At 38.8% G+C, this 23240-nt stretch overlaps 1 protein-coding gene across 1 annotated transcript in view; it reads right to left on the reverse strand.

Moving 5' to 3' along the window:
- The window catches only part of heatr5b (HEAT repeat containing 5B), a 32595-nt gene extending 11416 nt beyond the window's left edge, over positions 1–21179 (reverse strand). Inside the window, exons 1-25 of the mRNA XM_048206059.1 lie at positions 21025–21179; positions 19885–20012; positions 18479–18690; positions 18093–18201; positions 17867–18016; positions 16036–16207; positions 15713–15867; positions 14939–15188; positions 11076–11231; positions 10581–10831; positions 10140–10251; positions 8685–8837; positions 8496–8595; positions 8096–8205; positions 7851–8014; positions 7591–7766; positions 7397–7502; positions 7111–7301; positions 4308–4467; positions 4044–4233; positions 2462–2631; positions 2132–2279; positions 1681–1860; positions 892–1149; positions 582–763 (exon numbers count right to left, since the gene is read on the reverse strand). Coding sequence (XP_048062016.1) covers positions 582–763; positions 892–1149; positions 1681–1860; positions 2132–2279; positions 2462–2631; positions 4044–4233; positions 4308–4467; positions 7111–7301; positions 7397–7502; positions 7591–7766; positions 7851–8014; positions 8096–8205; positions 8496–8595; positions 8685–8837; positions 10140–10251; positions 10581–10831; positions 11076–11231; positions 14939–15188; positions 15713–15867; positions 16036–16207; positions 17867–18016; positions 18093–18201; positions 18479–18690; positions 19885–20010 — 3981 coding nt within the window. The 5' untranslated portion in view covers positions 20011–20012; positions 21025–21179. The remainder of the gene's footprint in view (positions 1–581; positions 764–891; positions 1150–1680; positions 1861–2131; positions 2280–2461; positions 2632–4043; positions 4234–4307; positions 4468–7110; positions 7302–7396; positions 7503–7590; positions 7767–7850; positions 8015–8095; positions 8206–8495; positions 8596–8684; positions 8838–10139; positions 10252–10580; positions 10832–11075; positions 11232–14938; positions 15189–15712; positions 15868–16035; positions 16208–17866; positions 18017–18092; positions 18202–18478; positions 18691–19884; positions 20013–21024) is intronic.
- Positions 21180–23240: the final 2061 nt, after the last annotated feature.

Below are 23240 nucleotides of genomic sequence, written 5' to 3' on the forward strand. Positions count from 1 at the left end.
ATGCCTTGAACATGGGCTGGCATATGCAAATATTGGGGGCGTACATATTAATGATCCCGACTGTTACGTCACAGTCGGTGTTATGTTGAGATTCGCCTGTTCTTCGGAGGTCTTTTAAACAAATGAGATTTATATAAGATGGAGGAAACAATGGAGTTTGAGACTCACTGTATGTCATTTCCATGTACTGAACTCTTGTTATTCAACTATGCCAAGATAAATTCAATTTTTGATTCTAGGGCACCTTTAAAATTTGCAATAGATATAAACTCTAAATGCATTCAGTATTGACTCTGTTAAAAAAAATCTTCTAAAATTTATGCAGAATAATAAAACTTCCTAAGGGAGCTTAAACTATAACAATGCAATAAAACATGTTTAACAGATATTGGACTCTGGCATGATGATCAGAGGGGTGGATCATTTCTGGAATCGCCATCATGTATATATGATCTGATCCCAGCGATCGTTTAAAGCAAAGATGCAACTTTTCATACAATTTATTATCTGAACATGTTGATGTCAGGCTACCAGTGCTCTAACATGCCACATGATTGAACGGCATCAATGAATGAACTAACATTGGCCTGATACTGCTCCAGGATCACATGACCAGGGAACTCGGGCTCCGGCACAGCTGCAAACTTCTTAATGATGTCCTCGAGAGCCTGCAGACCAGCCATGCGCAGCTGGTTACTGTGGTCCGTCGCAGCCATGAACGCCATGCGAATCAGATCGCACAAGTGCAGCACGAGGAAGTCACCTGCGGAAGATACAACAAACTCATGTCCTAAATTACTTCGGTTCACGTCAAGTAGAACTTCTTTTTACCCCTAAGTGAAGAGCGAAAATAACTTCGCCGTCAGTACATCGAGACCTAAAGATGTCTACCTTCAGGGTTTTTGGTCTTGGCGACGCGAGCAGCTGCCAGGTCAAAGTGGGCCTTGTCTGCGTTTTCACACAGATGAATGATACGGCACAGACAGTCGGCAGCAAACACTCGCGTAACCCAGCGCGGCGCCACGGACGGTTTGGACTTGTCATCCTGACCCAGTGATGTGAACATGATGTCATCATCCATCTCATCCTTCTTAGAGTCGTCTTCCTCTTCCTTCCTTCTGCTGTCAGACGCAACAGTCCCACCAACCTCTGCAACGAAAACACGATGAGAGGGACGGACGGATCGTTGGAGTCTAGATAACAGTGCATGTTCATCTGAGCACACTGTAGTTTCACTTGATTTTTAATAGGAGACTACACAAGAAAGTCTCATAGTGACCTAAGAAATGGCAGTTTTGGAAAACCTTATGGGAAGGAGCAAGATGTCAAATAGGAAAATGTATCGGCCAATGTGAGAATTGCCAAAAAAAGCCAAATATCGGCCAATACATCAGTCTCGCTGTTGTTACGCTAGTTGTTGCAAGTGAAAAACATCAGCAATGTCTTTTGCTTTCAACCGAGGAGGCTTGATTCTTGATTGATTGAGTGTAAACCAGCCAAATTTCCAAAGGAAGCAGATAAAAGCATTGTTATGGAAACTGGACATGTTCTTGTTATCCTACCCTGCAGAATCTTAGAGGAATGCATTATTTACGTGCAAAACCTGTAATGGTTTATTTCATTCCCGTCAGGAAGCAGGATCAGCTCCGCTCAGAAACACTGTCAGTGTACGGTTGTCACCTGTAGTTGCTGCCAGCACGTCTTTGCAGAGTTTGAGCCAGTGAGGAAGTTTCTCCACAGCCAGAGACGAGAGCATGTGACCCAACGTGTCGTGAATGTCCGAGCACAACCTCCTGTCCGTCTCACGGTCCAGCATTCCAAACAGAACACCTTCCAACCCCGTCTCCGTGATGTTCAGATCTGAAAAGATCAATGTGAAATATTCAGTAATATTATCGATCTGACTGCACCGACACTACTGGATGAGAACAAAACTCGAACTGAACTGATCTGAATGACACGATTGTCTTCACTAGAGCTGCTTTAATACAGATATAAAATTTGTCTCAATTTGCATCATTGATTCTGTTATTTTCCTGTTTATTACTGTGAAGCTGGTCTGTATTGTGACCTTTTGAGTTTGATGGGCTGGGATTGAAACACTGTAAATATTCCAGGGCACGTTACGTACTGATGGAGGTGTTGTCTTTGCCGTCACCGGCCCTCCTGGCGAGACTCATGGCGTATTCACAGACCTCTGCAGCCTCTCGCTGAGCCAGCTGCCGGAGACACGCCACAGCGGCGCGCCGTAACAGCAGGTGAGAGCTGCACAGATGCACCTGCGCACACAAACACACGTCAGTCACTGGCAGAATCTGGACTGTTGTTGAACTATTTACCTGTGTGCGTTCATGAGCTCTCCTGGCATTCACACTTACACATTTAATATCAGATCAACCAAGAAATGCTTTTTGAACATGTTAAATTTGAAGATGTTAAATAGCTGATATAGCAGTCTTACACAGAGGCAGGGCACCAGGCTGGACAGGTTGACGTGTCGCGGAGCGAACATATGCAGCTGCTGCAGACAGGAGATCGCTGCCGCCTGAACCAGAGAGTCGGAGTGATCCTGCATGATGGCGCAGCCCACCAGACACGACGAGCGGATCGTCGAGATGCTGACGCTGTTACCTGGGAAAACAAAACAGAGCGAGAAACAATAAAAATACTCTTCTCAGCGCTGCCAGGGCGAGAGGCATATATGTGATCCACTTGCTGGATAATGTGTCCAATTATTTGTGAATTATCTTCAAGCAGATTTAAAGCCAGACAACAACATCCAATGTCCACAAGTCCTGTACTGAATGTTTGTCAAAGAGAACTTTTTCAGAAAAGTTCACTTCAGCTGGTTAAACGCCTCTGAACTATCATTGGTCAGTGGTGATGATGTAATAAGTGGGTGTGGCCCAGAGGCTCCGCCTTCTTCGAGGTGTAAATCTTTATTTCTTCTGTTCAGTCCGTCGAGGTCAGACATGAGTAAAAACATGAACACACTAGAGAAACTCTTTATATCAGAAACTGAACGAGACACTGACACTGTTTTTCATCTTTAAAGGTCCCGTTCTTCGTGATCCCATGTTTCCAACTTTAGTTAGTGTGTAATGTTGTTGTTAGAGTATAAATAAAATCTGTTAAATTTTAAATTTTAAAGCTCAAAGTTCAATGCCAAGCGAGATATTTTATTTAACAGAAGTCGCCTACATCGAACGGCCAGTTTGGACTACATCCCTCTACTTCCTTCTTTAATGACGTCACTAAAACAGTTTTTTGACTAACCTCCGCCCACAGGAATACACAAGAGTTGCGTTTGTAAAGTGTGTTTGTCGCCATGTCGTCGAAACGCTGTTATTTTCATCCCGCAGTCCAATCATCGGGTCTGATTCCGGCTCAAATTGATAGGGTAAAATTAAAGACATGTTTACAATAACACTGAGCGTGTGCATCTCCACGTTATGGTAAGAGGCGTGACCTTTCCGGGCAAGGTTCGCTAAGCTGCTGTCGAATCACAACACAGGAACCGCTGGCACAATCAGAACTCGTTACGTATTTCTGAAGGAGGGACTTCATAGAACAAGGAAGTCATCAGCCCGTTTTTATGACAGTGGAAACAGCGGTATACAGATAAGTAAATTATGTGAAAAATACTGTGTTTTTTTTGCACGCGAAACATGAACACATGTTATATTGCACACTATAAACACAATCAAAGCTTCAAAATACCACGAAAAACGGGACCTTTAATACTGTGAAGCTGCTGCTTTAAATCAATCTATTGTATAAAGTGCTGTAGAAATAAACGTGACGTGACTGGAGAGCTGAAGAACACACATCGCTGTGATCAGATGCTTTCTGAACTGCTGTTTTCTCACCGCTGGCATTGTTATTGTGTGTTTATTCTGTTATTGAGAGGAAAGCGCAGCACATATTTACATGTGCATCTAAATGTGGGCGGAGTCATGATGTACATTAACTTTATTTTTTACCCCTAAGCGAAGAATGAAAAATAAATATTTTTCAAGTACAAATGCTATAATTCTCAATACCCTGTAGTTCTGGGCCGACGGTGGTGATGAGCGCTCCGAGACATCGGCCCAGACACTGATGCACCTCTGTGTGTGAGGGCGGGACCATCAGCAGCAGCGTCAGCACCAGAGATAGCGTGGGCTCCACATAACCGCGGTACATGGGCCCGCTGGAGTCCACGATCAGAGCCAGAGAGTGCAGCGCCCAGGTCTGAAATTACCAGAGGAAGTCATCAGAGTCAGAGTAAACCAGCAGCATAAGCTCCTGCTGTCTGCGACGCTTACCTGGACCTCATGACACGTGGCATCTTGAGCTAAGGCCAGCAGGATGCTAACGCTGGTCTTGAGGTGCTGGCCTGACCCGATGCCGCCCACATAACGATGCAGGCAGCCTAATGCCAGAGAGTGACCCGTCCTGGACACCACGTCACGTGCCGACTTCAGCCTGTGCAGAAGAGCCGAGACAGAACAAGACAAACATGAGGAAACAGCAAGAAATACAACAACATGCATGCCTAAATTAACCTAAACCTCAAGTTTTAGCCTTTAAACTATTTTAAGAATGGGATGAGTCAAATAATTATATATATTCATTTAAAACATGATTATATATAATGTTCAAGATTCATTATTATTCTAAAAATTTTGAATGCACATTATCTTCTTATCAATCCACCGTTTAACATTTACAACACTGTGTGTAAGCCGAGTGAAAATATGGGTTGATATTCGCATTGTTCTGTCAGTAGATGGCGCTTATGGAACAGCAGAAATACAGCGGTGACCCCGGTTACCTCTGTAAACAAAGCAGCTGCGCTTATAAACACTCCTTGATTAGGCATCATATGGAGGTAAGATGAAAAGAAAATATCATGGAAACTAAAACGCAAAAAGTTTACAGGTATGATTTAAACACCATGATGTAAACATTGCCATATTTCATCAACAGTAGATGAAAACAATTGACTGGCATAAATGTGGGCTATTCAGTGAATGTGAACTGCTTTGAAAGTACGAGCCAGTAGAACAAGCAAAAACCTGTGGTTTAACTATGAAACATGCATTGTTCACATTTATTTAAATCATTGCCTTTTGAATTTTATTAATCCTAATCCTGGTTATTCGTCCCCAAATTTAAGACCTCTTGAAATGATCTTTAAGACTTTTCTTTTATCATTTAAGATATTGGTCACACTTTAGTTTAGGGTCCAACTCTCACTATTAAAGGGGCTCTATGTAAGATTTTTACTTTAATAAAGCATAAAAATACCCCAATATGTTTGCAGATATTTAAGAAACATGCTAAGTTCACCTACTTGTTCCTCAGAAAAACAATGCTACAGCCAGATATTCTACTTTGAAAATGTGCGTTCTGTGTTGGAATGTCTGTTTTTGTTTTGGTCTGTGTGAAACCACGTGATGCCAGTTTATCCAATAGTGTTTCGACATCACAGGTTGCCAGTTGGCGGAAAACACCGTGTATTGCAGCCATGGAAACCAACAAACAAACTGGGTCAGAGAATCAGGCAATAACGTCAGCTGCGCGTTCTCGCTCTCTTCTCTGTCACGGTGAAGTGACACACACCCGCGCGGGCGCCTCCTCTCTCTCTCTCTCGTCTCATTCGCTCCGGTTAAGTAGCCTAGTGCTTGTATTGCGCATAAATTTGTCATTCCCGCATGTCTCGCGCTCACACCGAAAGCGCGCGCACTACTGATCTATATTAGTGGAGCGAACAAGCCACGCTCAGTCTCAAACAGAGACAGAAATCAAACAGAGTCACAAGTACCAAAATAAGCGCCTTCCTGCGCTTAAAATGTCAAATACATTAAAAAGTATGTCAAAACCAGCGGCACAGGCAATCTTGGTGAGTACACAGATAAACACAGTCAGTTTTGAATCGTTAAATAGCTAAGAAAGTGAACTCATGTCGTGTGTAACAGTATTGGGTCCGTTTAACACCGTTCATAAACCCTTAAAGAGACAGCAGTCCAATATTCCTGCTGCTGTCTGTCATGTTAATCAAAGAACAAAAGACAAAGAAAATCACTTTCTGCTCTTGACTGAATACGTTTTATAACTTTAATGGTAAGAATTATTTGCAATAAAGACTACAGAAATTAAGGTAACCAATGCAAAATAACACAATGTGTTATTTTACATTTGATTACTTTAATTTCTGTAGTATTTCTTACCTGAATAAAAACCAAGTTAATCCGAAAAACTTTCATAGTTCTCTTTATTCTATTGCATTTATTTGAGCTGTTTATATTTTATTACTGACTTTTACTTTTTTTTAATGAAAATAACACTCTGCATTGAAGAAATGCATTTTTGCATTTTTGTTTGTATATTTTTGTTTGTCATTTATAGTTCTTAGAAAGAAGATCGGAATCGGCAAAAAATATGTATCGGCCGATCACACTAACAAAAAATCGGAATCGGCCAAGAAAATTGCAATTGGTGCATCTGTAGTAAAAAGCCTCTGAATCCATCTAAATATCTCTATGAACAACAGCATATAAAAACAGATAAATCAACTCATCAGCTTACAGTGTTTAAGTCTCCTCAGCTTTCATTGTCAATTGCACTCCTATTGTTGCTGGCAACCATATGCTGTAAAAGCTGGCAACCCGCGTCTTTGAACGAGGGGGCGGGCCAAACAATATTTTGAATTTGGACTGCAGTACCTATTTTGAACACTGGGTGTCATTCCTACAGAGAGCCCCTTTTGCCTCAATAAGCCTCTAATTCTTATTAATAGTTACTAAGGTAGTTGTTAAGTTTAGATATTGGTAAGGATTATGGGATGTAGAATATGGTCATGCAGAATAAGGCATTAATATGTGTTTTATAAGATCTAATAAAACAGCCAATATCCAAGTAATATGCATGCTAATAAACACAGTTAATAGTGAGAACTGGACCCAAAACTAAAGTGTTACCAAGATATTGAAGACTTTTTATGAGCTTAAATTTGGTAAAACTAAATTTAAGACTTTTTAATGACCCTGTATTGATTTGAATTGGAACTTAAGAAATGTAAGCTGTCATATTGCCATCGCCGCTGAAGCGGTTTGGCTTGCTTACTTGTCAAAGCTGTGCTGTGCCATCCTGGCGATGAAGGAAGCTTCTCCGACGACTTGTGCCATGCGTCCCAGAGCCTCGCCCGCCGCACAGCGCAGGATGGGGTTGGGGTTGTCCAGCGCGCCCATCACCAGCGCCAGAGCCGATTTACGCACCTCTTCCGGACCCAGACTGCTCTTGTTCTCAGCCAGACCCTGTACAAACACAGAAAAGTCCCAAACGCCAGTCAACAAACATTATTATTATTCTCATACAAATCTATTACAGGTTTGTGCAGCACTTCTGAAACCTTGAGAGCGCTCAGCACTGCAGTGAATATGTTTAACTGGACGGCCTGCTGACGGACTCCTTTAGCTTGTTTAATGCATTCGGCAAAGTGATCCAGCATTTGCAACCTGGAATAGACAACAGGACATGAGATAAATCACAACCAGAATCTTTTCTAACATGCCTATACTGTCACTTCTGATTCATTTAAAGCACCTGTGTTTAAAAGAGACGTGAGGAAACACGACTCCGAACAGAGCGACAGACGCGTCGATCACCGACACACCCAGTGGCAGCGGCCCGGGCACGGCCTCGCCGGCAGGAACACGCAGGTATATGGAGGATGGGTCGTGTTCCAGAGCGCCGCTGCCCGACGCGCTGTTGGGCTGCAGCTGTTGGACACAAACACATCAGAAAACCACAAGGAAGGCATGCGAAATTATTTCTGTGAATGACAGTCTGGATTTTTAAATTACCTGATCCTCAATAGACTTATGATCCGTTTCCTGAAGCCACGAGCCCATCAGCACACTGTCGTCATAATGACACAGCGAGCGCAGCAGAGACGTGGTGGTGTTGGCAGAGTTATCCGTCAGCGTGAACTCAGCCACCAGCTCCCTCAGAAGAGCGTTAAAACTGCCTGTCAATCAACAGCAAATCATCAGTCACGATCAGCGTTCGTGTCATCAGTGCTGACAGCGGCATCGGCTGAAGGACTTGCCTTCGTATGTCTTGGGCGGCAGCAGCGCCAGTATGTCATAGAGTCGCAGTCGCACCATGGCAGCGCTGGCCTTCAGATGAGCTCCATGAACCTTGATCACTGCAGGAACACTACACAACACAAATTGTGATTTGTAAATATTAGTACAGTTTAAAATAGCTGTGTTCTTTTGAAATATATAGTAAAGTGTAATTTATTCCTGTGATCAAAGTCCAATCATTAGTCCAGTCTTCAGTGTCACATGATCCTTCATAAATCATTCTAATATGCTGATTTGATGCTCAATAAACTGATTAATTAATGTGTCCTTGCTGATTTTCCTTCAGACTAACCCCAAACTCACAGAAATAGCTCTGGCACCAGCATGTCTTTACTGTAAATACTATACTGTCACACTCACTGTGACATCATGGTCATGGCACACTCGATGGGCGTCATCAGTCTGCGGATCACGTCCTCCGTCAGCAGCTCTGGACAATGTGCCACAAAACTGCGCATGGCTGTGAGGAACGAGAAATATGATGTTTTCATGACGCACATTGATAAATAAAGCAGAGAAAGCCATGGAGGAAGATCTCAGGTGTTTTACCGCACAGAGCGCCGGCGCGACCCTCCAGCATCACCTGCCAGCTGAAGGAGTCTCCTCTGGCCTTCTCTGCCTCCAGCTCCTTCTGAGAGCGAGGAAACACGTTACGCCACAGCAGAAGCATCTTGGGCAGGTGGTAACGCACTAGAGACGGTCCTGAGGAGATGAAACAACATGATCGTTAATATAACTGCTATCATGCATGCTTTTAGGCCAGAAACACACTGTGCTTCTACTCTCAGGTCAGCTACTTCACACTGTGTCCTAACCAGACATGACACAAAAACATTAAACTGACAAGCAATTTGTCTGTCTATAAAAGACACGACACGACTATGAGATGTGACAAAAATCAATCGAAAATCACAGCCAATCAGAAGAGCGTGTGGGTGGAGTCTCTCTGCAAGTGCACTACACTTGGATAAGCACAATAAAAAAACATAATATTACACCATTTTAATATGATAAAATTTATACTGTTTGTCTTGTTACTAAAATGATTGTTTTCTACACTCTAATGGATAATATAATAAACAGGAAAGATTTGAAAACGGTTCTTCTCAAATCAATATTTCACGTCCCTGTCGTTATTCATGTGGTGTGTAATAAGTGACACGACTGTAAATTATCCTTTAAACAGCCATCTTGTTTGAAGTTGTCCGTTCTCTAAGCTCAAAGCTGCTCACCAACAACGTTTTTTCTTAACGAATGCTTCGCATTTAGTGAACTAATAAAAGATTTAAATTCAAATCTATATTGCATGTCTTAATATTTACATACAGTAGTGGCCAATGTCCGGCCAAGGAAAACTGACATCTACACCCTTTATTCAAATATTATTAAAAATCTGTTAAAAAATCTGTAAGCATATTGCGTAGTTGTGCTTGGATTAAATGGTTTTATTTGTGATAATAACGCAATAAAACATGACAAATTGTGCAACAATTTTTGGCCAGAATGTCATACAAAGAAATTAAGAACATATAAAAACAAGAGAGAACCAACCAAATTTTAATAACTGATTATGTTGTAGTCAATGTATGCTTTTTCCTGTCAGCTTTTTACTTTTCTATGCTTTTTTTTTTTTTTTTTTGCATAGTAGAATAAAATCTGCGGCTGTAGTTTGCCTTTTTTGCCAAATTTAGTGTTTTGTTCTTCCCTCATATTTAAAATATTTTTAAAATATAAAATATTTTCCGCATATGTTCATGGTTTAATCAAACTTGTAGGGTCATTAAAAACAAACATCCCCTCCAGACAGCACTTTTGGCCACTAGTGTATGTGGCAAGCAGTCGTGTACATCATCCTTTAAAAAATTTAGCTAGATCCCTGAATGCACGGCGCAAGCCATGTTAAGCACACAATCGAACACGTCGGTAAGCGTTCAGACATATATGTGCGCCGTATGCAACTAGCCAAAAGCTGATGTGATGATGGGATCTGGTTGATGGACTCACCTAAGGTCATGAGCGCTCCTAACAGCAGCCAGCCGGCTTGAGTCCTCTGGAGAGACAGACGGCTGTTCTGTGCAGCCGAGCGCAGCAGATCTTCAGCTATACTCACCACCATCTGAAACAAACACCTCACAGTCAGGCTCTGTTATATCACAGAATTCTCACACAGGCGTTTCTCTTCAGGAATCTATGATAACAGCTTGCTTTTCGGCAAAGATTACATTTTTCAAAACCATTTTTCTGAAACTTACAATTAAAGATGCTTCTACAACTGTTAAAGTTTAAAGGAATGTCAAAAAATTATCCGTTATCCATTTTCTAGTCCATTATCACAATTATTTTTGTCATACTAACACCAATGCATCACTCTGAAAATACGGCAAGTGCACTAAACCATATTGCGATATGTATTGATTGAGGAGGGGAGGCTGTGGAGACTCAGACCTTGCCCTTGGAGTGTGGGATGCCCAGAGGACACTGATAGACTCCTCCCAGCAGAGCCGCCATGGCGAAGCTGTATCCGCTCACGGCCTCCGGCGAGTTCTTCAGGTTGTTGATGCACTCGGCGCAGCGCTCCAGCAGAGGCGTGAGCTGGTACGGCAGAGCGACGGCAACGCAGCGCAGACACCAGGCCGCGGCCAGACGTGCCGCCATGCTCGGGTGCAGCAGCACAGATGTGACCGTCTCCAAAAACCCTGCCAACAGAAGCACAGGATGTCCAGATAGTGAGCCCTGATCCAGTGGGATATGCTCAGGAAGCTCAACAGTTCGGTGAAATCGAATTGTGAGAACTGTGTCAATGCCCAGCCATAACGGTCGTGTATGATTAGTAATATGTGGATATTCATGGTTATGGGTGGTTTTTAAGAAACTCTATTGGTCTTCACATCAGTTTTGTACTCAACTGCTACACAATGTGGTTTTGTGCATTTCTCTTACCGATGGATGGCTCCTGGATTAGAGGGGCGGCCGTAGCGCTCAGACTCTGGACCAAACTGCCCAGCTCTTTAAGCGCACACACCATCACATGCTGACTGGCCGACACGTCTGCGGCTCCGGCGCGGCTCTCACTGCTCGGGTCGTTCACTACAGCCTCTGAAGAGAGAGAACACACCGTCATGAGCGTCTTCACCCACACGGCCTGTGTCAGATTCACACTGAATGATCAGTCAGTCAGTCATCGCTGTCAGGACCAGTGTGGGGAAAATTACTTTTGAAAGTAATGTGTCACAAGATTACATTACTCCCTAAAAAAGTAATTAATTCTGTTTCTTAGTTGCTTTTTATTGAAAATAATGCCTTACATTAATTTTGCATTACTTTTTCTCAACCGACTGAGGATCTTCCAGTTTTTTTACTAAAAAGATCTTTTTTGCAAGTGTTTAATGCAGTAATGCATTTAACAACATAGCTCAAAAAACTCAAATATTAATGGGCAAATTTATAAAGTAATGTGTTACTTTACTCATTATATAAAAAAAATTTATCTGATTGCATTATGTTCATTACTTGTAATGCGTTACTTGTTACATCAAAAACAAAACACAATTACGTAATGCGTTACTTTACTTGTTTCATTAAAACTTAATCTGATTATGTAATGCACATTACTTGTAATGTGTTACTTTACTTGTTACAACAAAAACATAATCCAATTACATAATGCACGTTACTTGTAATCCGTTACTTTACTCGTTACATCAAAAGTTAATCTGATTACGTAATGCACATTACTTGTAATGCGTTACTTTACTCGTTACATCAAAAAAGTAATCTGATTACGTAATGCCTGTTACTTGTAATGCATTACTTTACTTGTTACAACAAAAAGTAATCTGATTACGTAATGCATGCTACTTGTAATGAGTTATTTTACTCATTATATAAAATTTTTTTATCTGATTGCATAATGTTCATTACTTGTAATGCGTTACTTGTTACATCAAAAACGAAACACAATTACGCAATGCGTTACTTTACTTGTTTCATTAAAACTTAATCTGATTATGTAATGCACATTACTTGTAATGTGTTACTTTACTTGTTACAACAAAAACATAATCCAATTACATAATGCACGTTACTTGTAATGCGTTACTTTACTTGTTACATCAAAAAAGTAATCTGATTACGTAATGCCAGTTACTTGTAATGCGTTACTTTACTCGTTACATCAAAAAAGTAATCTGATTACGTAATGCCTGTTACTTGTAATGCATTACTTTACTTGTTACAACAAAAAGTAATCTGATTACGTAATGCATGCTACTTGTAATGTTACTTTACTCATTATATAAAAAAAAATTATCTGATTGCATAATGTTCATTACTTGTAATGCGTTACTTGTTACATCAAAAACGTAACACAATTACGTAATGCGTTACTTTACTTGTTTCATTAAAACTTAATCTGATTATGTAATGCACATTACTTGTAATGTGTTACTTTACTTGTTACAACAAAAACATAATCCAATTACATAATGCACGTTACTTGTAATGCGTTACTTTACTCGTTACATCAAAAAAGTAATCTGATTACGTAATGCCTGTTACTTGTAATGCATTACTTTACTTGTTACAACAAAAAGTAATCTTATTACGTAATGCATGCTACTTGTAATGAGTTATTTTACTCATTTCATCAAACAAATAATCTGATTACGTAATGCACATTACTTGTAATGCATTACTTTACTCGTTACATCAAAAAGTAATCAATTACATAATGCATGTTACTTGTAATGCGTTACTTTACTCATTACATCAAAAGTCAATCTGATTACGTAATGCACATTACTTGTAATGCGTTACTTTACTCGTTACATCAAAAAAGTAATCTGATTACGTAATGCCCGTTACTTGTAATGCATTACTTTACTTGTTACAACAAAAAGTAATCTGATTACGTAATGCATGCTACTTGTAATGTGTTACTTTACTCATTATATAAAATTTTTTTATCTGATTGCATAATGTTCATTACTTGTAATGCGTTACTTGTTACATCAAAAACGTAACACAATTACGTAATGCGTTACTTTACTTGTTTCATTAAAACTTAATCTGATTACGTAATGCCTGTTACTTGTAATGCATTACTTTACTTGTTACAACAAAAAGTAATCTGATTACGTAATGCATGCTACTTGTAATGAGTTATTTTACTCATTTCATCAAACAAATAATCTGATTACGTAATGCACATTACTTGTAATGCATTACTTTACTCGTTACATCAAAAAGTAATCAATTACATAATGCATGTTACTTGTAATGCGTTACTTTACTCATTACATCAAAAAGTAATCAATTACATAATGCACGTTACTTGTAATGCGTTACTTTACTCATTACATCAAAAGTTAATCTGATTACGTAATGCACATTACTTGTAATTAATTACTTTACTTGTTACAACAAAAAGTAATCAGATTACATAATCCATGTGACTTGTAATGCATTACTTTACTCTTTACGCCAAAAAGTAATCCAATTACATAATGCATGGTACTTGTAATGTGTTACTTTACTCGTTACATCAAGTTAATCTGATTACGTAATGCACATTACTTGTAAAGCATTAGTTTACTCTTTACAACAAAAAGTAATCTGATTACGTAATACATTACTTTACTTGTTACAGCAAAAAAGTAATCTGATTACGTAATGCCCGTTACTTGTAATGCGTTATTTTACTCATTTCATCAAATAAATAATCTGATTACGTAATACGTTACCTGTAATGCGTTACTTTACTCGTTACATCAAAAACTAATCTGATTAGCATTAGGTTACTACTAATGCGTTACTTTACTCGTTACATTAAAAAAGTAATCTGATTACGTAACGCACGTTACTAATGTTTTACCACCAAAACTGGTCAGGACGCACACACCATGGAAAAGCAGCATGTCATCTTAAAATGGGATTCATTTATAGCCATAAATATCCTTGTCATAAATATAAAAAAAAAATATATATATATATAATAACTGAAAATGAATAATCTCCTGAGGCATTCATGAATGAAAATCTGAAAGTCTTCATAGTCCTTTTTTTTATGTTTGAGCAAATTTGTAGATGTATCCAATTTTTTAAACAATCTCATAACATTACCTTTGCAATTGTAATTGCAGCATAAATACATCTAAATGCTGCTTTAGCTGCAGCTTCTGTGCCGGTTCAGCAGTGCATAAATGGATTTTATTGATTCTGATTTCAGCCCATCACTCTTAAAAATAAAAGTTCTTTATTGGCATTGATGGTTCCATGAACAACCTTTAACATCCATGGAATCTTTATATTGCACAGAAGGCTTCTTAGAGTGGAAAAAGGTTATTAGAAAAAAGAAAAAACACTGAGAACTAATCACTGAAAGATTCTATGTGAAAACAAAAATGGTTCTTTTATGGCATTGCTGCGTAACCCCTCTTTTGGAACCTTAATTTTTAAGAGTGTGGGATTATTATTATTCTAATTGAATTTTTTTGATTATCTGTAAGAATCTGACGTAAAAGATGATGCATGCATCTAATAACGATAAAAAAAAGCCTGTATAAAAAGGTAAAAATGCCATGTAAATCAATTTAAAGTGGCAAATCTCAGCCTTTTGCTAATGGGAAAAGCTCATCTTGGAACTGACCAAAAAAATTATGAATCTTATAATCTATATGAAAAATCTTTGGGAGTCATCTGTCCATGACAGTCCTAAACCAGCACAAAAACACACTCAGCAAAATACTGCATCCACCGATTGTGAATTATGCTTATAATCGGTCACAGTGTGATCTCCATCTTACCCACAGCTCTCATCTGTTTGCTGATGGCCAGGCAGATTTCCTTCGCAGCAGCTATTTGAGCCTTCTCGCCCAGCAGACCGCCCAGTGTCGCCCGCAAGGCGAAGGACAGGCAGCGCCGTGAATACACGGCCTCCACGTGAGTCTGTGTGGCGCGTGGATGAGCCACCAGCTCCAGCAAATGAGACAGAAACACTGCAAAATTACGCTCCAGCCACTGACCGCCCAGAGTGGTGACGAACACGACATACGCCTGCACGGAGAGAATGAGCAAATAATTAGAAATTAATGCAGTGAACAAAACCTTCTGTTGCTTCATAGTTTATAATTAAACATCTAAATTAAAAATTTTTCACAAAAAAAAAAAAAATAGAGAGAGACCAATATATCAGCCAAACACTCACTCAGCTAGTGTTCAAAAGACAATTAACATTTAGTAATATTATTGATTTGACTGCACTGACACTATCAAATGAGAACAAAACATGAACTGAATTGATCTGAAGGACACTGTTGTCTTCTGTAAAGCTGCTTTACAGCCTCTATCTGAATTTGTCTCATATTTGATGAAGTTTGCGTCATTGATTCTGTAATCATCCTGCATTGAAACAATCTATTATATAAAAATGCACCTTGACTTGAATGAATTGACTGATATTTGAGTGACAGCTTAAAATAGGCTACATTTGCAACCCTGTTAGCCATTCAGGCATTGATCTGAAGCACTTCACAACAGTTTCAGGAGTCACAGATGACTGCGATTGCCTCCAGTCTCACCTGAGTGACGCCGACTCGCACCTCTCGACTAACAGAGGCTCCTTTCAGCATCTCTCCTCCGCTCTTCAGGAAGCCTGAACCTCCGCGCAGGAAGCCGGTAGCCATCAGCTCCAGAACCTCCTCTAGAGTCGCTCGCTTCACGTTCTGACGCATCACTGACATGCAGCAAACACACAAGGGTTAGTATTGTTCAAAAAAAATTTTCTCATGTCTCAATGTTTCTCATGTTTCTTTGGACATTGAAGAATAAGAGGATAAGAGGAACGTAACAACATTTACACATAAATCTGCACAGATGCACATGACTGTATAGGAGGGATCACCTGTGGCCTGTTTAGGCATCAGCGCCGTGGCCATGGCGGTTCCCAGCAGTGTGGACACAGCGACACGCACGCCGTACGTCGAGCCCTCGAGAGCTTTAAAACACAGCGTGGCCACATTCTCCAGCTCAGTGGTCCAGATGAACACGGCCTCGTTCTGCAGCTCTAACAAACACTGACCAATGACATCATCATCACCATCACATGATCACTCATCAGGCCCAATCACATTCAGCTCTAATAAATGTCGCTTGTTAGGTCACTTCTGCTCAGTAAAGCTGCATTTATTTGATGTTTTACAATGTAAATCAGCTGTTTTCTCTGTGAATATATAGTAAAGTATAATTTATTCCTGTGATCAAAGCTGAATTTTCAGCATCATTACTCCAGTCTTCAGTGTCACATGATCCTTCAGAAATCATTCTAATATGATGATTTGATGCTCAAGAAACATTTATGATTATTATCAATGTCAAACAGTTGTGCTGCTTCAGATTTCTGTGATTTTTCAGGATTCTTTGATGAATAGGAAGTTCAAAAGAACAGCATTATTTAAAATGGAAATCTTTTGTAACATTATAAATGTCTTTTACTGTCACTTTTAATGTGTCCTTGATGAATAAAAGTGTTAATTTCTTTCACAGTAAATATCTTACTGATAGTAGTGTTTATTCAATTATTAATAATATTATTAGACAATAATACGCAATAACCCCATGGTTAATAAGTTGTCTCATACGGAACCCTACAAAAAATTAATGCACCGTATCTGGTAGGGCTGGTTATTGACAATTTTCACGATTAGATTACTATTCACATGCTTTCGATTCAATATCGATTATTTTGGATGTAGTATTTCAGTTTCAGTACATGGCAAATTTTCTAGAGGAAAAAAATCTCAACTAATGCTGTAAACTACACATGAGAGTCAGCTGGTGCTACTATAATAATACTGAAGGTTAAATTAACTTATTTATATACAAACACTTAAATTACACTCGATGTTGTTTTTATTATAAATAAAGTTTTGAATTAAATAATCATATTTCTACTCCAATTCGTTTTTTGAAATATAAACATTTAAATCGTGGCTGATTTATTCAAACATGCATTAAATATTGAAGAACATGATAATGAATATGTAACGGTGCATAGCTATATTTATCTTTCTAGAGTTCACTTTTCTAGCTGACTAATGAGTTTATGGTCACTGAATATGTTTTTCTGAGGTAAATGTGACGTCACGTGACATTGAAGCTGTTTTATTGAGGTTGAAGCACTGATTGAGCGATTACACGAGACATGATACGGATTTCAGTAAGTTGTACTGTATATTTTAACATACCTTCAGATGTTTATTTCGCTGTAACTGGTATTAAAGCGGAGGAGAGGATGATCACATGCTTCTCTTTAACTGAGGCGCTAAAGCGATCTGTCACGCCACATTAAACAGCGCCAAAACGCTATTTATTTTCTGAATCTCATAATAAGATGGACGTCATTTGAAATCTGAGACTTTGCTTCATATCAAAAGTAACAAAGATTATTGTGATTTATTGGATGGGAGGAGCTACATATTCTGCTCATTCATCAACTGAAAACAACTAGACTAATCGATTCTTGGGATTTAAGAATCAATATCGGTTCGTAAAAATGAGAATCGATTAAAATCGAGAAATTGATATTTTTTACCCAGCCCTAATATCTGGTGACTTAGTTTTTATAAAACAGCTGTAACAGCAAAATAAGAGTTGTGTGCATGTGTACAAAAGACTATTTTTCAGTAGATGTGTGGTTCAGATTAAATGACGTAAGACTGGACTCTTCCTCTCACCTTTGCGACGGCGCAGCGGACGGCCATGGATCTGTCGGTCAGCATCGAGCGGGTGTTCTTGTAGATGTCTCTGTGACAGGAGGCCGCCGCTCCGCCCAGACCGCTGAGCACTTTCTGCAGACTGAGCAGGATCTCACTCCGACCCTGAGACTGAAACACACACGGCAGCTTGAGAAAACAGTGCTGAAACTGTCTGAGAGGAGTGAGCAGGTCAGAGCGGCCGTACCTCTGCACTCTTCAGAGCTTTCAGGAGGTTATTGATGGTTTCAGGGAAAGAGCTGCCCAGCATCCGGCCCATCCGCTCGTAGAACGCCCCGACACACGCCACCGCAGCGCTGCGACACACAACACACGTCACACACACGTCTGAGGCTGCACAACTCATGCATGCACTTTAACCCTTCACTAGATTTTACAGTCTTTAGTTTTTATTTCATCAAAATGGTATAAAACTTGACTTTTCTGGCACTTGCTGTGAACAAACACAATCTGGACATGATTCGTAAAGGCCAAACAGTCACACATGTACTCAAAAATGACTGCCATTGGAAATGACTAGGAGATAAAATATAAAAAAACTGAGATGTGTGTATGTGTGTGTGTGTCACTCACAGTTTGGTGGGTAAATACGCAGCCGTGTCATCTTTGCTCTTGATGATGTCGTTGCACTTGTCGAGCGTCTGGAAGACGGTGAATGTGTCTCCGATGCTGTAGAGCACCGCCAGGTTCTTGGCCAGCAGTTTCCGGGTGGGCGGCCCGGGAGAACTGCTGATCAAACCCGTCAGCTGCTCCACGAGCTTCTTCTGCTTCTCCTTCACGTCCACCTGTGGTCAAACACACGCATCAGGTCATACGAACATGACAAACACATACTGTACAACCACACCGCCATGAATAACACTGTACTGTGTGTAAAGCGCTCATGTGACATTATCAGAGGACAGTTTTCATTCTGAATTCTGAAAGGACGATCCATGTCCAAGCTGACCTCTGTAAACATTACATTTATCAGACAATATTACCCACCAATGAAAACTCAAAGTCAAAGCAGATTTAACCCCTGAAACACACCATAGTGGTTTCCCAGAATGAACTGATGTTTAAATCAAAGTGAATTCATAGACACTGTCACCATCTGCTGGTGTATCGATGTAACCTGCAGCTTTCTGGATAGAAAAAGCACTTCAGTTGTGTATAAAGTGACCCACATTAGGTTTTTGACCACTGAAAATGTGTACAATTTAACAATTTAATCATGAAGCTACACTAAGATCCACATCCTTAAAAATGAAGATACCAAAAGAAATGTTTGTTAAGAACCAGAATATAAAAGAATATTAAGAGATCTTTAATGCTTCTGGGAGAAAAAATGTGGAAAGTGCTTTTTCCCATTTTTGAACTGTCACCGTTGGCATATAACACAACACGGATTGATAAAAATCAACTGATTTTACTAATATACCTCTGTGTAAAAATAAAATAATGATGCTGCCATCTTTCTAAAGTCATTTTTACCACCCCGCAATCTGCCTCCAAAGGATAACAGTGTAGAACACATTACTGAAAACTTTTGAATGGAACAAAAATGCAAGTACATGATCAATGAATGTTTGATTTTCACTCTTTCAAACCGCCTCAGTTCTGAAGACACTAAACATGAAGAACTCGTCAAACAGATGTTATCAAATCTACAGAGCTGTCTGATCTAACGTAGAAGCCGTAGTTATAAAATGTATTTGATTATGGAGATTTTTGTTTTACAAACATGTTGGTATATGTATGTTGATTTGATTTTATAATTAACAGCCATAGTTGTACAGATGAGAATTTAGTCAAATTAATTTATTGAGACATTTTACATAAATTGTGTGTTTTTATGGTTAAAAAAAAAATACACCTTCAAAAAAGCAAAAATGCCCTTGAAAATCAATTAAATGGGCAAATATTACTATAATATTACTCAGTGGTTTCTGACAGTGGTTTACTGGCATTCACAGGTGTTTTTCATGATCTTTCACCTTGTTAGCAGCGATCAGGACTTTATCCAGGAAGCGGAGCCACTCGAAGATGAAGACGGCTCTCTTGGCTTCAGTGACGTGAGCCAGAGCCTCTTCATTCAGCAGCAGACTGTGAGCCAGCTCCATTCCTGACAATAAATAAATACAAATAAATGAAAACAAATAAATAACAAACATTAAACTAAAAAATATTAATAAATAAATAAATAATAAATAAATAAATAATAGATTTACAAAATGATAAAAAATTACATATAAATAAACAAACAAACAATACACAGCACAATACTATAGTGAGTAGAAAAAAATAATAAACTAAACATTTTCCAAATAATATTTTACACATTTATAATCAGGGATGCAAACAGGTAAGGGGGGAAAAAGGTGAGAACATAGCGCGGGGCGGGGTCAAATTTGCTCATTTGTAGTTACTTTAAATGATTTGTTTTTCATTTATTTTTTATTACCCTATAAGTCTAAAACTGTAATTTTTCACCAAAAAAAAAAAAAAAAACATATTGTTGCAACATTTTACCAAAATCAACATTTGGTTAAAATCTCATGTTATAAAAGATGAAGTGCTATGCAGGATATTTAAGACAATATTGGTTGATTGGATGGCAATACTGTTTGCCACATCTCAGACCTCAAATACATAAAGTATTAATTTTAAAGTAAAGAGTAAAGGAAGCACTGTACAAACAACCAGTTCTTTATTTACCCTGGTAAGATCCCCATAAAACACTTTCTCACTGGATCTATGCAAATCCCACGGGTGACCTATTTTGATCTCAGAAAGGTGAGGAGTTTGCATCTATGTATAATATTTATTTTTCACAGCATGAATTGTGTCTTTACACATACACATTTATAGAAGCCTTTTAAATGTAATGACAGGAGAATGATAATTTCTGGCATCTGAATGATTGAAAACCCTGATCTAACATGATAATATGTCAGATTCTGCTGTGAGAAACTGTTGAACAACAAACATCCTTCAGTCTCAGATATGAATGACATATAACAGGACAAACACGCCTGGAAATGAAGCACACGTTTATCGAGAGCATTGGGAATAATGACACGAGACGAGCTGACTGAATAAACTGGATTTAATCGATAAAGTAAGCGTTTTCTTACCTGTTTTCGTGCGGTGATGTCTGTTTGTATTGAGGTTGGCGGAAGAGTTGATGCGAGTCACTTCCGCCTTCACAGCCAATGAATGGAGAGAATGCCGTCACGCGCGTGGAAGTGAAAGTTAACTTCCTCTAGGGGGCGCGCACCGCATTCAAATCGATTCAAATGAATCGAATCTATAAACTATTAATTTAAACATATTGCTTTCACAAGTTTTTTCCAAAATGAAAATCCATCCGGCGACAGTGCAATTATTGTTTATTAAATCCCTACACTGTAATCACACACGATTGTCATTGGTCGCTGAGAAAAATAACGGAGGCCACGTGACAACAACATTCTGGGGCGTGTTCGTGTCTTCAAAATAGAAATGATGCTTATAATTATGAAATTATTCATTATAAAATTATTTTTATGGCAGCACTATAGATTGCAAAATTATTTAATTAATCCGTGTAAGATCCCAGCTAACAGGAAACGTTCTCAGAATTTAACATTCTGGCAGGTTCTCTTAACGTTATGAACAAATGTTCTTCCAGTAACGTTAGTAAAATGTTTGTTCAAAGTTATCTGAACAAACTTATTATTAATAATGTTCTCAAAGCATTAGCACAAAAACATTATTTAAACATTGTATATCCATCACATCCAGGCCAACTCCACCTCTCTGAACGTCTGCCGTCTGGTATAGAGAACTGAGCAGCAGGATGGTCAGGAACAGGAACAGTTTCTTTCCTCAGGCTTCATGAACAGTTAATGCCCACAATGAGCAATAAACATGCAATACACAACACTGTTTATATTTAGGCTATATTTATTTAGCACACCATAGGCTATTATAATGCCTTACATACAACATACATTACACATATTGCTATTTTATATAATGTGTATTTTTTATATTTTTTGTGTTTGTTTGTTATAATGTATGATGCTGTGTGTGTGTGTGTGTGTGTGTGTGTGTGTGTGTGTGTGTGTGTGTGTGTGTGTGACTGTGACATATCAGGACACAAATGTGTATAATGATACGGGTATGACATAGGCAGGGCTCTCAAGTTTTGGAGACAGGCAAGAGTGACATCTCCAAAAAAAAAAAACTTTCGCCACCTTCTCTGGGCTAGCATCCAGGGTGAATGAGATGATGCTTATTAGTTGCCTTTTACCTGACACCTTTGATTAATGAATCCACAGTGTTTCCCACAGTATTTTATGAGACTGTAGTGGGTGGACATCGGTTTCTCTAGGGGGGTCCGGGGGCAGCTAGAGTTTTGTACATTTTAAATTTAAATGCATGAATCTAGTGCATTCTAAGAGCAAAATTAAGTGACTAGATCAATGAAGAAATTTGTTCTCTTGTAAACAATTTTGTGCTCTAAAAGTAATTTATTTATTGCTGATGGTTGGGCACATTAGTCATGTACACAACATATAGTAGGCTAAATGAGAGCGTAAGTGGTCAAACATGTAGAGTACACATTTAAACCATTAAAAATATGTAGCAAAAGAGGTTACCTTTGTTGAATTAATTTATTAGTGGGAGCCTGTGACTGTATTTGTGGAACTGGTCACTCTTTGATTTGTTAACCAATCCAGAATGCACTAAACACACCACTTCATTATAGATAAAAATAACAAATGAATAAAAATATATAATCATAAGCTGACCAATAAATAAATAAGTAAACTAGGTGAGTATATAATTCAGCAGCAAAAAGTATTCTAGCCTAATTCTTGGAAGAAAAAAAAAAGCTATGGAATGGCTTCAGATGACTTTGAATATAGTGCACGAAAACTTAATTGGTGCTAGTCTACTTATTTTGCTCTATGACTCCCACTTTTGCCATATAAAGGAGCGCAATTATCAGACGGTAATTTAAATATCGCGTCATGTCCGTATTCATATTTTGAGACTGTGGCGGGACCAATTAGAATGTGGCGGGCCGCTACAGTCTAGTATGGGAAACCTCCATGGCCTGGATATAAAATGTGACATGATTTAAAAAGTGACCTATAACATTGACGATGCAATACACTTTAATTTATTTAGTGCTAATAAAATTATTAAAACTATTTGTTTAATGTAACAAAATGTCAGTCATCGTGTGATAGCAAAATATAACTAGGCCTAGACTACTTGTTCTGAGCAGGTGTCAGTGAACAGGCTGTAATACTGTTGTCTAAGTTACAGACACTGATGAAAAACTGATGCTGATTATCTG

The sequence above is a fragment of the Megalobrama amblycephala genome, linkage group LG10 (assembly GCF_018812025.1).
Source record: "Megalobrama amblycephala isolate DHTTF-2021 linkage group LG10, ASM1881202v1, whole genome shotgun sequence".
NCBI lineage: Eukaryota > Metazoa > Chordata > Actinopteri > Cypriniformes > Xenocyprididae > Megalobrama > Megalobrama amblycephala.